This window comes from Poecilia formosa, unplaced genomic scaffold (assembly GCF_000485575.1).
Source record: "Poecilia formosa unplaced genomic scaffold, Poecilia_formosa-5.1.2 Scaffold357, whole genome shotgun sequence".
Classification (NCBI taxonomy): domain Eukaryota; kingdom Metazoa; phylum Chordata; class Actinopteri; order Cyprinodontiformes; family Poeciliidae; genus Poecilia; species Poecilia formosa.
The window spans coordinates 543,762-561,071 of NW_006800296.1; the positions used below are offsets into that span (position 1 = coordinate 543,762).

General features: G+C 36.5%; 2 protein-coding genes across 4 annotated transcripts; one reads left to right on the forward strand and one right to left on the reverse strand.

Moving 5' to 3' along the window:
- Positions 1-321: 321 nt before the first annotated feature.
- On the reverse strand, positions 322-11,392 carry majin (membrane anchored junction protein). Of its 2 annotated transcripts, none has more exons than XM_016662055.1 (12): positions 11,280-11,392; positions 11,044-11,160; positions 10,337-10,382; positions 10,163-10,238; positions 9,364-9,462; positions 9,145-9,161; positions 8,813-8,946; positions 4,568-4,634; positions 1,825-1,898; positions 1,210-1,253; positions 744-824; positions 322-635 (listed from the first exon to the last, which is right to left on the reverse strand). In XM_016662055.1, the coding sequence occupies exons 2-10, from the start codon at positions 11,142-11,144 to the stop codon at positions 1,214-1,216; spliced, it is 654 nt and encodes a 217-aa protein (XP_016517541.1). In that variant the 5' UTR covers positions 11,145-11,160; positions 11,280-11,392; the 3' UTR covers positions 322-635; positions 744-824; positions 1,210-1,213. The 2 variants fall into 2 exon arrangements, with proteins under 2 accessions (XP_016517541.1, XP_016517540.1); XM_016662054.1 differs by having other exon boundaries at positions 744-858; positions 11,280-11,391.
- A 107-nt stretch (positions 11,393-11,499) lies between these two features.
- Positions 11,500-16,606, forward strand: LOC103153622 (glyoxal reductase). 2 transcript variants are annotated; one of them, XM_016662052.1, is made up of 6 exons: positions 11,500-11,576; positions 11,877-12,132; positions 12,207-12,352; positions 13,668-13,807; positions 14,703-14,861; positions 15,623-16,606. In XM_016662052.1, exons 2-6 carry the CDS (start codon positions 11,897-11,899, stop codon positions 15,800-15,802), a joined length of 861 nt encoding a protein of 286 aa, XP_016517538.1. In that variant the 5' UTR covers positions 11,500-11,576; positions 11,877-11,896; the 3' UTR covers positions 15,803-16,606. The 2 variants fall into 2 exon arrangements, with proteins under 2 accessions (XP_016517538.1, XP_016517539.1); XM_016662053.1 differs by lacking the exon at positions 11,500-11,576 and having other exon boundaries at positions 11,599-12,132.
- Positions 16,607-17,310: the final 704 nt, after the last annotated feature.

A 17,310-nucleotide genomic window follows, 5' to 3' on the forward strand; every position in this document is an offset into this window, starting at 1 on the left:
AATCCCTTTCCTACTAAAATCAGAATCAGTTGTTGCTTAATTAAAATACTGCATGTTAATTTAAGGCAGAACAAGTAAAATAAATATTTTTTTTTTTATTGGGGAAAAAAGGTGGCCTGCATGTACTCTGAATGTGGTAAATGTGGCCCACATGTTTCGACATCACAAATATCAGGCGTGGCACCATTAGTTAGTTTGTTACTTTATTTGCTCACCTCTCTGCTAACTTGGTAGAATAAATCAGTACAAATCACATAAAATGGTCAAATACTGAGGATATTTCTTATTGCAATAACCATTATACAAAACAAGAGACCAAAGGAATGTAGAAAATGTATTTATTTTAAATCTGAACTTAAATGACCATTTGTAAATAATATCTGTAAATTAAACAAAGGCTGTTGGAAATGGCAAATTAAACAAAATAATGCACTACCTACTTCCTTTATATAAATATTTGCCTACTCTGCATCTACTACTCGTTGTGATGTTGTTTTTGTAACAATGAACTGTTCTTATATTTATAGCTAATGAACTGTTAATGAAAGACAGCACAGGTAAACAATAAACAGATTATAATTTGGTTATTTGGCTTCTTGGTCTGGATTCTTTAATAGGCCTCATCGTAGCATGTTCTGTAAAAAGGGAAAATTGATCATTTAATTTTGTTTAAGCCATAATTACATAAAATTAAAACATTAAGGAAGTAAAATATGACAGTTCAAGTTGTTGTGAATACTCACCTCTGCCATTTTTCTCTCCCAGCAGGTGTGCACAGGTAAAACGTTCCCCAGGTGGATTGTGCACAGTTATTAGTTCTGGGTCTGCACCACCAGGGAGTGGATTAGAGGCGTGTTTCTATGTTGAGTAATTATTGGAATTAAAATATATTCTGTTTGTCTTGTTTTGTAAATGCTTAATTAGCTATGCGTTTAAAGGAAATATTCTTGTTTTGTTGATCATTTTTCAGTTGTGTATCCCCTGTAATGGTTTCTCCCAATTCAGCTGCCTTCTTATTTAAGCAGGCTATCATTCATTGTTTCGGTGTGGTTTGGTTTTTCTGTTGCACTAAAATTAAACAAGCTTCAATCATTTTGGGTCCCACTTCCATGACAGTGTTCCAGTTTTAAATGCTTTTATTTAAGCTTTTAGCATAAATGAACTTAATCTGAGTAAAGTATTGTGCAGTAGTACATTTCTAAAAATCACCTGTTTAATCTTCAGGAGGTCTGAAGATGAAAGGGAAGACCTTTCTGCAAAAAGGAGAGAGAGAAGAATACAAATTGAAAAGTCAGTATGGCCATAAAAAGTTAATTTTTTCATACTGCAGCTATTGCGAACTGCAAGCTTACGCCACACATGGGCTTGTCAGGCCTAAATGTGCCTGGGGACATCTGGCGTCTGTCTCATCAGACTTGTCAGGGGAATATTAAAAAGTCTGCAGATAATAACTGGATTTCCCCATCACTGTGTAATCTCTCACAACTTCTTTCTTGAGCTTCTACAGTACAATTCAGCTCTTGCTTCAGCTTTGGGCATGAAAGTCAACGAAGCTTGGTGACATAACCATCATAGGTGTGAGTGTGCTGAACAGCCATGGCTTTTTAGTTTTTCTCCAAATATATTGTATGTTTATGGGTTAAGGAAAAACAGACTGGAAAAGCTGTGGTGTGATTACAGGAGGAGCATCGGTTGCCTACCAGACTCCAGTAATGTTGGAAGTTGAATTAAAAAACTACATACAGTAGGTCAGCAGCTTATGAAACTTGTCACAAGCTGTTGATGTCTAATGCCCTTTATTTATCGTCTAATTTTCTGACCGACCTGATGAGCTGCTTGAGAATCCCTGGTTTCTCAGGCGTCGTGTTCTTCTCTGCTGTGAACTGTGTCATCTGAGGCTGCAGAAGAAATCAAACTCATTAAGCAGTTGAAGAACCACCTATTCTAGGACTGGGCAATAAATCAATAACAATATATCCCGTCAGTATCAAAAGAAGATAAATCTGATTGAATGGTCGATAATTTAAACTCCGAACCATGAACCGCACAGCATTCTGGGAGATGTAGGCAGATGAAAGGTATTAGCTGCTCAACCTCCAGCTAAGTTAGGCTGGTGGAACCAAGTAACTCACTCACTATTTGGTTGCCTAGCAACCCACTCATTCTATGGTTACCTAGCAACAACCTGTTGAGTAACATGCGCAGCAGAAGTTTAAGGTTTAACCAACGAGCCTAACTGTTTAAAAATAAAATTAAAAAAAGTGGAGTGAAAAAAGGAAATGAGTACAACACCTCAAGAGAAAACTGGATAAAACAAGAAATGCCACGCCACCAGTCTGGCCATATTTTGGATATTTAAAACAAGAACTAATCAATAATTATCAATATTGACCTATATGAAACACTTGTATCATGATACGTTTTTCACCCATATCGTTGAACCGTATTCTGTTCTCAGTTGGCACACCTTTCTACTTCACATAAAAAATAAAAATAAAAACAAAAGATTAACATGCCATAAATGGGGGAGTGGTACACCTTTTGGTTTTTTACAGTATATTAAAAGGAAATTCAATGTTGTTGTAAATTTTATATAACAAATTACTAATATAGCAACGTCCCCTGCCTCTTTCAATGTCTGAACTTGCAGTGCTAACATATTGTTTGTTTTATCAGTTACTCTATCACTATTTATTGTCCCAACTAGAAACCCCAAAACTAATTATTTAAGAGTAATTGGGGCATCTTCCATTACAACTTCATCAGGGGAAGCCATGATGACCTCAGCTAGCTCAGGTCATCATGACTGCTGTTATATGAACAGTGACTGCTGTTCATATAACAGCAGTCACCTCGACGAGGAATATCGTTATGTTTCAATATCACCAAATCTCATACGACTAAGTCAGAAAATAAAATTATTTCCTTATACGCTCTCATTCTCCATCAAGTGATAAATTAAACTTCACTTCCATTTGCATTATAATTTTTCTCTTTTGTCTCGCTCTTTCTACCAAAAACTGGATGATAACAGTTTCCGTGTAGTGTTTTCGTCTCAGTTGGCCCCATTTTTGAAGGACAATTTTGTTTACAGAGACGTAATAATTCATTTTATTTGTTGTTACTGTTGGTTTATTGTGGATATCTAAAATGTCCTCAACTTCCAAAGTCTATTGACCTTCGACAGTGTGTTCTTGCATCATTATACCATTACCATTACATTACTTGGAAATGGTCTCAAAACAACAAAATTCACATTTATCACATTCACTTCTGGGGCAATTTATCTTCCAACAAAATGTGTTATTGTGACAAGCCTACTCCTGTTCTTATCCAAACCTGTAAAATACATTAACCAACCTCCAGGAACCCTGATAAATGGGAAGCTCCATGAAAATACTCATCACACGTGTCATGATGAGCTTCGTGAGAGAAGGGCACACTTTGTACAGAACATGCTGTCCAAACTGAACCCTTCTAAAAGCTCGAAGACTTGCACCGCCACTGACAGTTTTTTTTCCACCTGCACCAAATGTTAAGAACAAACTAAGCAAAGGAAAGGGAGAAGAAAGTCAAAGTGGACGAGTGGAAGAACAAAGGATCAGGTGAGACAAAAGGCCGAGGGCATGACGGCAGCGGAGGAGGGTAATTTGGGGACTTAGTTGCTAATCAAACTGAAGCACAATCAGCAGAAACGCTCACGTCACATAATCACACATTTACTCATACAACCTGATGTAATGCCATTATTAGCCATAATCGCCCTCGTTATCCCATCTGTCAGTGCAGCTAACCTGAGGCAGTAAGGAAGACGGTGATGCTACATGTGCTTCTATTTTTACATCTAAATGGATTAGATAAGACATTGAAAAGGGATCTGAGAATGAAACTAACAGATGAGTATTTGAAAGTATATACATTAAAATAACTTTAATTTGAGATTAAGGGTATTATGCTTCCTTGAAAAAGTAAGGGCTATACAAAACGTGTTTAATAAATTTTTGAACAAAATGGTTCTCAGATAAGGAGATTTTATTTGGTCAGTTCTGCCTATTTTGAGCTAATTTCAGAATGAGCTGTTTTAGGGCATCCTGTCACTTTAAATTCTAATAAGCTACTGCTGGCGCAACTCAATGTTTACACTCGCACATGAAAATGGCTGCAAACAGATGTGCAACTACACAACCGTACATCTTTGAAAAGCAGAAGTGGAGCCTCCTGCACCACCAACAAGAATGCATTGGGTCTTTTTCAGTTGCCATTGTCCAGCACATATAGCATTAAAACTAGCTGACCAAACATGCTGGAGCTCAGCTTAGGTTGCTAAGTAATACAAGCTGGGGTTGCTAGGTAACAACACAGGGCCTTCTGATTTGTGTTGTTACATCCAAGAGGTTTTTGAAATGGCTCATTTTTCAGACACAAAAGACATTAATTTACTGCCAGAAATACAGCTGGGTGTTTTCCTCAAGCACTTTTTTAGAAGCAGTTCAAACCCAAATGGAAGCATAAAATTATGCAAAATGTGAATTTTGCACAATAAATCCCCTTCAATAAAAAGCTTCACCTCTTCAGTAGTTGCTGAATCCTGCACTGCCTCCTTCACTGTGTGCTGATGCTCCAAGTCCACCGTCCTGCAATACAGACGCAACACTAACCTTTGTATAAGGTAATAAGGTATTGTAAAACACCTTATTTTACTGTCGTCATATGGGAATTATATCAAGGATAATTACAGTAATGTTTTTATATGAAGCAAGACACAACAAGAGAGAATTTTAAAAAACTGAAAACTCTTTCTCAAGCTTTAATGCCATGATTTTATTACGTTTCTTGTGCTTTTTATCATTCTTTGTATAACTTAACGATGGTTTTTGGTATATAAAATCACCAAAAATGTGTGTGAAAAGTGCTTTATAAATAAAATAAATAAAAATGTTCTTACCAAATTTTTAGAATAAATATTCATATAATTTTTTGTTATGATTTTATTCATTTGTATTTTATTTTTACATTAAATTATGCCTAGATCGAATAAGGAATTTCACATTTAAATGGATCATTTTTAATTAATGTAATTCTGAGAACCCCAAAGACAGCTGACAACAGAAAATATTTATGCATTTATGTTCAATTAAAATTAAACATAACTCCAGTTTGTTCTTTTTTCCTTTTCTAAAATCCACGAGCAGAACTTTCTTCTGCTCATAAAAAGTAACTTTTATTTGAAGCAAAATTTTAGTGAGGTACTTTTTACTTTAATTTAAACCACACTAGTAACTTTACTCTACTTAAGAAAAAATATCAAAGTAACTGTATTTTTACTTGAGTACTTTTTTTTTTTCTTTTTCCACCTTTGGTTAAGCACAAAAAAACAAATCCTCGCTGCAGGCCATCATGTAGACACACACTCAGACATAAAGACAAAGCTGTGAAGCAGGTTGTAAGAAACCATTGAGAGCTGAACACTGACAGCTGTAGATGCTGCACTGATGTACTGTTATTGTAGCTTAAACTCACGTCTGCGTTTTAATCTGTGAGAACAGCTCAAAGGATACCAGAGAAGTGCTGCTGATGCTCGCGGCCCTTCTGTGTTTTAGGATGTTTACACAGTTTGTGCATCTGAGCGTCTGCTCATCAAGCGTAGAGAGGATTCTGTTTATATAAGTGAAATACAATCTGAAGTCAGGAAAAAACCTTTTTCATGTGTGCATGCACAATCGAAATAATCGTTTACGCCCCACTGATCGGACTGTCAGAATGATTGATGTGGCGCCCGCTCGCCTCTCGTCTCTTCGTATCTGCGAGAACTGCTGAAGCGCGTTCGTGTGTGAGTAAAACTGTGATAATTACAATGAATGAGTGTACCGATGCCTTTGAGATGCTGTTTGGTGATGTAGGGTTAACCAGCATGCTGTTCTGGTGTTATAAAAGAGTGGGAAGCTTAAGTAATGCATAAACCCAAATATGAATGTTTACTTTTTTATTATATTTTTATAGTTGAGTGGTTTTTCGATCTCTGACATGGCACAAACTGAGAATCCAGCACTGTAAACCTATCTAAAAGTAGGATCAAATTTGGCTCTATGTCATTGCATTTTTGTTCATTATTAGTTTTTATAGCTGCTGAAACATGCAACTATATTTACTCAGCAATAAACCCGTAACCACTATTAACTGTAAGGGCTAATCCAGGGTTTGTGTAACGTACAGCAGCAGCTCAGTCCATCGTCCACCTAATCTGAGAAATCTGTTGAACCCGATATAGATAAAAAACCTTGAGGATAATTTGCAACGACTTTGCTTGTATTGAAAGCACTGAATCCATTTGGACAGCTTGAGTGAGGGTTGCGACACAGAGATCAGTCCCGGATCAGTACTGTAATCTACGCCTCTTTGATTCAGTAATCACAGCAATATGAGCCGCTGTGATCTCACCTGGTATGATGTGAAAAGACAAAAGTATCTGTAGCGTGGGGGTTGGTAAAGTCACTTCATTTAAATAGCACAGAGTGCTTCACAGGAGCCGAAAATGAATAAAAACAAGAAAAGTTTGGGTTGACTGGGGGCTTAGTTCTGTGTTTATTGTGGAGCTATAATACAAAAATTGCCTTTCATTTCCGTTAGAAAGTAATCCAGACTAAACACTTCTTTGTTTTTTCCTGTTCTTTGTGTCTTTTCAGCTGTATACAACCCCAGTTTGTCACAGCAGGTTGCTGCACATAGTGGAGATTTCCTTCTGTAAAACAGAGAAGTTGCTGCAAACTCAGCAACTCGACACAATCAACCAGGTAACTCCAGAAACGCAAATAAGTGTTAAATAAAATATGATTAGACTTGCATGTGTGCAAGTTGGTCTGAGAATGTGACAGGCTGAGTTGTGTTGGAATGACATCCACAGAACACAATTTACAGGTGGAAATGGGGCAATACTTAGGGGGAAAAAAAGCTACATTCTGATAGGATGTTTGCCTTGTCTCAAGTTTAAATTATCTGATTTTTAAGAGTAAAATCTGCTAAAGAAACTCAAATAACTTGAGCTGTAGAAGAACTTTGTTTTGTTGAATAAAGCTTGAGATGATTGCAGGAATGCTAAACAAATTATAGCGCTGATATAACTGACTTTACACGCTTCTGATACAGAAATTGTTAGCTAAACATGTCTTATATATATAAATATGAAACTCTTTTATTGTTATACCAAAAAAAAAGGCTGTGCAGGGTGATTCTTTTTTTGCGGCAGCAGCATTCCATGTCCCCATGTTTTGCTTACAATTATTTTTTGTAAAATGTGCCAAATATTTATAACAAAGTATTTTAATTATATATTTAGATGTTTGCCATTATTTAAATATAAATAAAATGCCTTTTAAATATTATTTTGTTCTTTACACACCTTTTTGGTGACCAACATGCTCCATTTCATGGCGTCCACAGTGCAGTGTAATAGACTTCCTCATGAAGTTTAAGCTATAAAATATATATTTTTTAAGTTTTTCTTCAATAAGTTGATTGACTGGACTAAACGTTATTTTAATATGCAATTGAATCTGTTAAAACTATTTTTCTCATTTGATATTTTCTTCATATTATACATGTCCCAGTACTAACTTTCCACCCTGTTAGGATGTTTCCTTTTTGCCTTCAAAAAGTCTAAAATTCCATAAAAACCATTTAATGTAAGTGACATCAATTGGTTTTGAAGTGAAAAGTTCCACCCTGTTAGGATAGATTGTGAAAAAATTTTATTCAGTGAATTTAAAAAAACATTATATTAGATTTACTCATTAAAGGTTTGTTATTCTGTTGAAGATTATCTAGCTACATGTTCACCACATAAATAGGTGCAGGAAGATTAGTTAGAAAAGTTCCACCCTGTTAGGTTCATGTACCAAACATGGTGGAAATTAGGGTGAAAAGTAATAATTTTAAGTAAAATAAAAAAAAATGTCAGATGATGGAATAGAGTTGCAGAGTAGTCTGAGGTATTATCAGATGTCTTTGCCATTTGTCTGTTTTCATTTCACTTGGTACCCCCATTGACTCCTGTGAGGGGAACAATGAGTACCTGTCATGGGAAAATCCACTACAAGGATATCACCTGTTTTCCCAAATAGAGCCAGGACAAATACTCTGCCTATACTTTGACTTGAAATAGGCAATCCTGCAACCAATGATGAAAATCGTCAGATTTTAGAATCGAAGACATTAATTTTCCACCCTGTTATGGGACAATCCACCATGTGATGTTCCATTCCACACATGTTTTTATTAAATATTGTTACAGAAACATTAAGTACTGTGAATTTTTCTGTGCCATGTTGGGAATTGAAGACCAATAAACGCACATATTGGTATAAGTTTTTAAATTACCAATATTTTCTATGCTGTCAGTAATAATCAGTAAAGAAAAAACAGTTTTTTCTTTACAATACAGACATAAATGATTATTTCAAAATATTTGTGGTCTATATGTAAATGTTCATAACAGGGTGGAACACATTCAGAGACAATGGTGAAAAAAAAAACACGTCATTATTAATTTATCCAATCCTGAGCTTGCCCATTAATTTCTTATTGTTAAACATGTCAGTGTTGTAACACAATATTTAAAACTTAAAACATTAATACTTTTTTTTTTCAAATATCCTGAAGCCGAAATGTTGCCGCAAATAAAGAATCACCCTGCATTATCAATAGTATACCAAACCCTAACAAAGACTAATTTGCTAAACCAACTTGAAGCTTGTGTGACTCTAAAGGTGTAGGACGTATTTCCACATTTAAATATAACTCATCTTCAGGTACTCACCCAGGCACTGATTTACTGCTTTCAGCCTCCATGTCTTTCATTAATCGTTTAATAATAGCGTCCTCTAGTGGTGAGTCCCCACGACTGCGCTTTGGCCTTGGCTCATCAGAAAAAGTGGGAATGAGCTGCATTTCCTTTGTCTAAAATAAAAATACAAAACACGTTAACAGCTCTTTTTTACATATAAACTTACATCATGGTACATAGCTTCAGTATTACACAAAACCTAAAAACAGAAATGATTTTGCATGAATAGCACACAAAAAAGGCTTTACAAAGGCTATACTTAGGCTTTACAATTTGTGTTTAGGGGATAAGAATGAATAACTCACCTTCTCTCTTTGAGTCCCTGAAACAAGATAAATATTTCCACATTAGAGGATGTTTTATTTGCTCTTTATCACATTCAGCTTGCCTAAAAAAGCTTGTGATCACTTCTTCATCTTCGTCTTAATTGCTCTGAAGCTCCACTAGCGGATAAATAAACCTTAGTTCAAGGAGACCCCGGTGATACCGTCTGCTTATCGAACAGATGCTGCATCCATCCTCACCTCTGAACGTGTTCTTCTCCAGGTAGAGGATGATAGCAAAGGGGTAGAATGACAGCTTCTTTGCATCGTGTTTGCACACTTTCCCCCAGTTCTTTTTGTCTGGAAGGCGAAGTCAAGAAAACATTTAGGTGATGGATGGCTGACAGTATCACTGTGTGCAATACTCGCACCACAAAGGACTGTTTTAAGTGCAATAATTATTGACTAACATATTCCAAGCAGGAGGTTGGACTTCTTCAAACAGACGGACAGAAGGTCGGATGTCCAGATTGGTACATGGAGAGCTGCTAGGATGAACGCAACTATTTAATGTAAATAGTTCAATTGTTTATTTATTTAATTAATTAATTAATTTTTAACTATCTATTTAATTTACCTTTGGGATTAATAAAGTATTTTTGAATTTTAATTTAAACACTTTTTGAACACAACTTTTATTTAAAAACCACCAGAGGGAATTTACTTTTTGAAGTTCTCATAATTATCATGTTGATAATGTAACAAGGAACAAAATCTGAAAATAAAATATTTTCATACTTTATTTTCTTTTCCAGTTTCTGGAAACTACTTTAATCCAATTCCATACCAAATAGTCTTTGAGACTATAGAAACTCTGTATTTTTTTAGGTAGTTTCCTACAGTAGATGCAAACAGCAGACCAAAATCACAAGTTTTATACAAAGGAAGACCCATGTAACTGTTGATGAGCCAATTTCAGGTTAACAGACCAAACACTGGCTAAATGGGGGGTGGTTCAGATTAAGACAATGATGGACAAATAAACCAAAGGAAAGGATACAAGGAAAAACGATGAAATGTTCAGTGGAGAAGGGCTGGAGGTAGTCCAAGTTGCCAAGGACCGCTCTGACAATTTCCTTAAAGCACAAAATATGAGACAGGGTAAGAAAAATAAATGTACACAGATGGAAAAACAAACTGTTTTAACTGGCAATGACAAAGCCTCAGTAATTACCTCTATTTCTTGATCAAAGCTTCCTTCTTGCAAAACCTCATCTTCACTGAGTATAAAAAAATTACATCATAAATACAAATAACTTTAATAACAGACTCAGGTCAATAAAAACACAAGAAAAAAAAAGTCAATATTGACACCCTAAACAAGATTACTGCCTCCTTTTTAGACTGCGAAGCTCAAGTACTACACCCGAAATAAAATAAACTAAAATAAATAAATAAATAAATAAATAATAAAAACAAAATCTAATTTGAAAATATCTGATTGGAGAATAAAAAATAGCATTTGATATTTTTTAAGTGTTTTGCATGAAAATAATTTAAATGATCAGATTTAGAATTTCTGATCATTTGTAAATAAATAAAAGTCCAACTCAAACCTAGCAAGATAGAAAATTACGTGGGTAAACTTAAAAAAGAAAGAAAGAAGTAGTTAATGACTAAAATTGCCATTGAAGTGGTTAAGTATCAGAAAATGCGTGTATATTTTCGATATACGGTGAGGACATAAGTAAATAATGATGACATTTACAAAAAGAAATTAGAAAACACACATCTGGATAACTGACAGAATATTTGAAGCTCTGGCTCTGAGTAAACAAACAGAAACCAGAGTTTCTTTCCCTTCTGTTAAGAGGCTGTGATTTTCCCTCAAACCTCCGAAAGGATGCGAGAATAATGTAATAACATGAATATCTGCCTTGCCTGAAGCTGTTTCCTCCTCTAATCTTGAACTTGTAGATTAAACTATCAGCTGTAAAGAAGCGAGTTTCTGGGGATGGGAAAGAAAAGGGCCGCAGCGCCATCTCTGACCTGCCGTAACTGAAATTAGATAACGTACAAACAGCTTTGAAACTTTTAACGCATTTTTAAGAGAATTGTTCAACTTGTTATCAAGTAGTTTTGTAAATAAACTCCCATTCTAACTGTCTTCTAATTACCGTAATAGCAGCAGAAAAATGGCGTCGTTAAATTCGTCTTCTCTGTTGCGACTTCAGTCTCCAGCAGGCGGCAGGACGTCAACGGTTAACAACCTGCCCGTCAATCAAACCCGTTTCTCGTGACTTTATTTCCGCCTCTAACTCAGTTGCGCTGCTCTGATTGGTTTCGTCTTCATCCAATCAGCGGCGCCAGGGCAGATGTCACTATGGTGACGGCAAAAAACCGCCCAATTGTGTGTCACATGACTGCCAGCTGATAACAGGAAGTTTTTTTGCACGTTGTCATCGTTGTGCAAGGTAGATTTTTATTGTTTAGTTGACATTTTCTGCTGCTCCTTGTTAAAAGTGAATAGTTTAGGGTTTATGTTATTTTATCTTAAATTCGTTCAACGCAGAGTAGTTAAAACTGTGATGTTTATGACAATTTTAAGCTTATACCGATCATTTAGCTGTCATTATTGAATGGTGTTAATAGATTTAAGTTCAGTTTTTAAACTTTGCTAAACCTCTTACATTTACAATGCTTTAATGTTATTTCGCACCATTTTATCCTAGTGTTTAATTGCCATGCCCCATGTGTTTCTGCATCATTGACAGAGCTGGGTTTTCAGCACCAGATGTCTTCCCATTCTGTTGCCCTAAACGCCGGGCTTCAGATGCCTCTGCTGGGTCTGGGGACCTACAAGCTCTGTGGCCCTGCAGATGTTTATCAGGCTGTGGATGCTGCTCTGGCTGCTGGATACAGATCCTTCGACAGTGCAGCAGTCTATCGCAATGAAGCTGACTTAGGCAAAGCTCTGAGAGAACTTCTTCCAAAACATGGCTTGACTAGAGAGGATGTGTTCATAACCAGGTGGATATTTTTTTTCTTCTGTAGTTAATTGTTTACATTGTGTGTAATGTCCTTTCCTCTATGTTTTGCTGCAGTAAGCTGGGCCCTAAGGATCAAGGTGTGAAGGCGATGGACGGGGCCCTCCACAGTTTGTCCGAGCTGGACTTGGAGTACATTGATCTCTACCTGATCCATTGGCCTGGTACTCAAGGACTGCAGGTAGCTGATGACCGCAACCCAGGTACAGGACAGACCGTATGATTGTTTTCCTTGGAAAAATAGCACTTTCATTTCAATGCTTTTCCTTCCACTCTGACTCCCTCAACTTTTGTCACATTGCAACCACCAACTTTAAAATATTTTATAGGGATTCTATGTGCTAGTCCAACACAAATTACTACTAGAGCACAGCTTCTTCATTTTTGCACAGGTAAACTTGTTGTATGTGTTTCTGAGTGTTTGGTGTTAGACATAAATGTTTCTTAGAGTAGAGATTGACTATTTGTGATTGTTTTCTTGTATTGGCATCAGACACCGGGTTTCTTTAAATCAAGGTTAAAAACCCATTTGATTAGAGTTGCCATTGACTATTTCTATTGATCAATGTTCATTTGCTTAATGATTTTGACTATGGCATTTGACAAAACTTAATGTTTTCTGCTTGTTTCATAATTGGTTGCTGCGTTATGTTTTTATGATGTAAATCACTTTGAACTGCCTTGTTGCTGAAATGTGCGCTAACACTTTATTTGAAGGGGTGTGCATAAGACTGACATGACACTGTCATAAACATGACATATCACCTGTCAAGAACATGAAGGAGTCTTTATGAATGTTTATGACAGTTGTCAGGAACTGTCATTTGGTAAATAATGAAACTTTTAATTCAAAGTTGCTCTAAAAGTTGCATTAAAAGTGCCAACTTTGCATGATTTTGTAAATTATGATAATTTTATGCAAAGTTGGCATTTTTAATGGACTTTCAATGCAACTTTTAGAGCAACTTTACATTAAAAGTGTCATTATTTACCGAATGACACTTCATGACAACTGTCAAACGTTCATAAAGACTCCTTCACGTTCATGACAGATGTTACGTCATGTTTATGACAGTGTGATGTCAGTCTTCAATAAAGTGTTACCAAATGTGCGCTATAAATAAACTTGATTTGACTTGACCAATAAAGCCTCACTGATGTAGACATTTTTAATCACAAAGGTCCAATTAGCAAAACCTTGAGACTCCAAAAAGAAAAAGAACTTCTTCAATTTATATCAGGATTAACTTGTGGCTCTTATAGATTCTTCATAGTGGTTGTTTTTAGTGTTTCACCGACACATTTTTACTCTTAACTCTTGTAATTAAGATTTTACGCTGGAGATCAGCTCTCATTTTACTTCAATATAATATGAACTAATATCTCAGTGGTTAAAGTGTTTTTTATTTGCTGAAGAATTAGTGGATTATGTGCTGAATAACACTGACCTCTCATGTTTGCTCCCTAAAATATAGATGCAGGTTTTGTGTAACAGGATGATGTAACGTTTGATTCCAGGTAACCGAGCTCAGAGTTGGGCTAGTCTGGAGGAGCTGCATGGTCAGGGGAAGCTGAGAGCCATTGGAGTCTCCAACTACACACCAGCACACATGAAAGCTCTGATGCAAAGCTGTAAAGTCCCTCCTGCAGTCTTACAGGTAGTCTTACATTGCGCATTATCTTGTTTAATCACAGTGGATTTCTGCATGACTGTGTCTCTTACATCGTTCAGCTCTCCCAAGTTCTCACTGCAGCATTTCAAACCAGGATTGAGTTCTGAACTTTGACTAGGCCATTCCAGCACCTTAATATTTCAAGGATCAACGTTCTGTTGATAACCCATTTTGGTTTGAGTATTAAAGCTGCGTTATGTAACTTTTATTTAAAAAAAAAACAAAAACAACTTTTTTACATATTTGTTGGAACTGTCACCATGTCATGACAGCATAATATGAGACAGATAAGTGAAAAAATCATCTCCTCCACCTCTTTGCTGAGCTACTATCACAGTTTCAAGAAATGCACAGCTCCCGACCAAAAACACCCAATCAGAGTCAGGAGGAGGGGCTTAGCGCTGTTAGTCATCGTCATGAACGCGCTGCTAAATGTGCTAGGAATAGAGAAACAAATTACCATTACAGTAAAACCTTTGATCCGCCATCATCGGTGGCCATGCTAACTAGCCTTAGCATTCACGACAGACTGTAGTAGCAGAGAACAAAGTACTTGTGAGAAGTGAAATTATCTACCAGTAGAACAAGATATTTTTCCAGTCACCTTGATAAAATAACAGCCAAAGTAATTTTCTGTTAAGAAATGGCTTAGGCTGTTATTTACGGATATTATAATTGGGGGACAATGTCTTGTTCTACTTCACATTAGTACTTTTTCAATATTAAGGAATTATTTACTTAAAACAAGCTAACATTTGTTGCTGAAAAGTTACTTCTAAGTTAGTTTTGTCTCATTTCAAATATGTAGACCAAAAAACTCAATAATATTTGGTATTTTTGCAGTGTTTCTGGTTTATTTCTGAATCTTTGCTTCCTGCAGGTGGAGTTTCACCCGCGGCTCTGCCAGCCTGAACTGAGGAGTCTGTGTAAGGAGTTTGGTGTCTGTTTTCAAGCGTACTCATCTTTAGGGAAAGGAGAGCTGCTCACTGACCCGGTGATCCTGGAGGTGGCAAAGAACTCCAAACGCACACCTGCACAGGTACACGTCACTAACTGTGTCTCCATTAAACATGAAGCTGCACAATTTGAAATTACAAAAATAAATTTGCTCAACGGATACACGCCAATTTTGAAAAAACTCAATTTTTTGATAAAAGCGTTTTTTGAGCTGGGATGAGATTTTATTTTTCAGCCACGTCGCCATAGATGTATGTCACAGAAGTGAAACGGAAACACGTTTTCTCATCACACGAGTCACATGATTAACAGCTGGATGTTATGACTTGTAGCAGGATGATGGTTTGCTTTTGTTTTAAACAATGTGATCCCGGCTCCTCCAGAGCTCTCACTGCATCGCACAGTTCATAAAAAGTCGTGTGTCATTTGAACGTTTTGAATCCGTAGCTCTTCTGTAAAATGACCGACAATAGTTTCCCCAAAATGTCGCAAATGTAGCCGAACCCAAGCTTGAGGGGTTTGACGCTCCAAAGCCTGAATAAACGCCAAAACCTCCTCTCATGGCTGATGCATGATGAGCACTAGCGCCGTGGCTGATGAATAAAAAATCTCATGTAACCGTTTACATCTTCAGCTACCATGGTTTTAATTACTTATCCCTTGAACAAGCGATAAGTTTGAACAAGATGCGATTTTAATCATTTAACAGAAACATTACGCGATTGTAAAATTGTGTTTTTTCAACATTAGCAGAATATAGACAAAGATTTGTGCACATTTATAATTTAAATGCAGCTACTGTTTCAGTGCCAGTATTTTTAATTTTTTTCCTTTTGTTACCAGGTTTTGTTACGCTGGGCGGTACAGCAGGGCGTCCCGGTTCTTCCCAAATCCTCAAATCCAGAGCGAATACTCCGGAACGCCGAGGTGTTCGACTTCGCCCTGAGCGACCCGGATATGGACCGGCTGTCGGCTCTGGACTGTGGTCAGAGGTTCTGCTGGGATCCATCGGAGGTGGCCTGAAACAGCAGCCGGGGGTGGAAACAGGAGATCTGCCATGACGTTTTAAAACCTCAACAGAGGGAAAATGCAGACGGGATATTTGCTTCGTAGTCGAATCTCAGTTTGCTGTTTAAACCAAGAATACAGGATTTCTACACATTTTAACATTTAAAGGTAAAATTATTTTTAAAATGCTGCTGTTTGCACCTCTCATTCACACAGAAACAGTTTTACTGTGAGAAAAACTGAGATATTTGCCAGTCGCCCACCATCACTTCCTGATTTCACAACAAAGCAACTTTTTTTTTTTTTTTTTCATAGCTACCTCACTTTGTTCTGACATGAAAACTTCTAATATGTGTTGAAAACATTGTGTGGTGAAAATAAACAAAAGTCCAACTGTCATTGTTACCAACAGCAGAACCAATGGGTGTTCCTGTTTGTGGACCAAAGCTGAGCAAACAAAGGTTTCTGTTTTTGAAAATATCCTTAATAGTTCAAGCTGAGGCCTTAAATTTTGTTGTTTTTGGTTATTTTCATGCTATCTTTAGTGTTAAGTGTGTCTTTATTAAATGTTTGGTGCTACAGTATAAACTATCTTCAGCAATAATTTCACTGTATTTTGTTTTGATTTTACATGACTGACCAACACAAAGCAGTGCATATCTGAAGTGGATGGATAATTATACATTTTCTTCACAGGTACACATTTATAAAAGTGCATTTGTGTAACTCTGATGTCTTCAGTAAATTGTAACAAAGTCCCTTCAGAAGTTTTCTAATTAATAAACAGTCACCTGTGTGCAATTTAACCTCAGCATGAAACCAGATGTTCCACATCATATTTTGCATTGAAATCAACACATATATGGCAGCACTTGTCCATTAGCCACTGGCAGCCATGTTGAAACAACTTTTAATGAAATAACATACACAAATACGTACCATAAATGCTTTTTTTTTTTAAACAGTACCTGTAAGACGGCTGCTTAAAAGAAAAATGCAGTAGCTTACCAGGATAACTTATAATCTTCATCTTCCTTCTGCGACTAACGTCGTCTTCTTAAGTGTCAGGATCGAACAGCATCACACTTCAGTCTCTCTTTCATTGTCGCTCTTCGCTCTTGAGCTTGTGCTGCACATTTTATGCGGCATTCAAAGCATGAAAGAAAAGTAGCAACTTATTGTCCAGAAAATACAGTACAGAAAAAGCTGTAATGCTTCACTTGTGAAGGTAAATCTGTTGCGCTCCTTCTCGACACTTTAGACAACAACTCTGAGTGTCGCACTGCCACGCAAGTTAAAAATTCACAAGGTGAGAATACGTTAGGCATTTTTTTAAATCTAAACTTATCCGAAACTGGAAATGAAAAGTTAATCCATACTATGCCTTGTTATAAATAAACTAGTCTGTCGGTAGAACTAGTACTTTTCATCAATGTTAAGGAATTATTTACTTAAAACAAGCTATTATATATTGCTAAAAAGTTACTTAAAAGTTAGCTTTGTATCATTTCTAGTGTACCTAG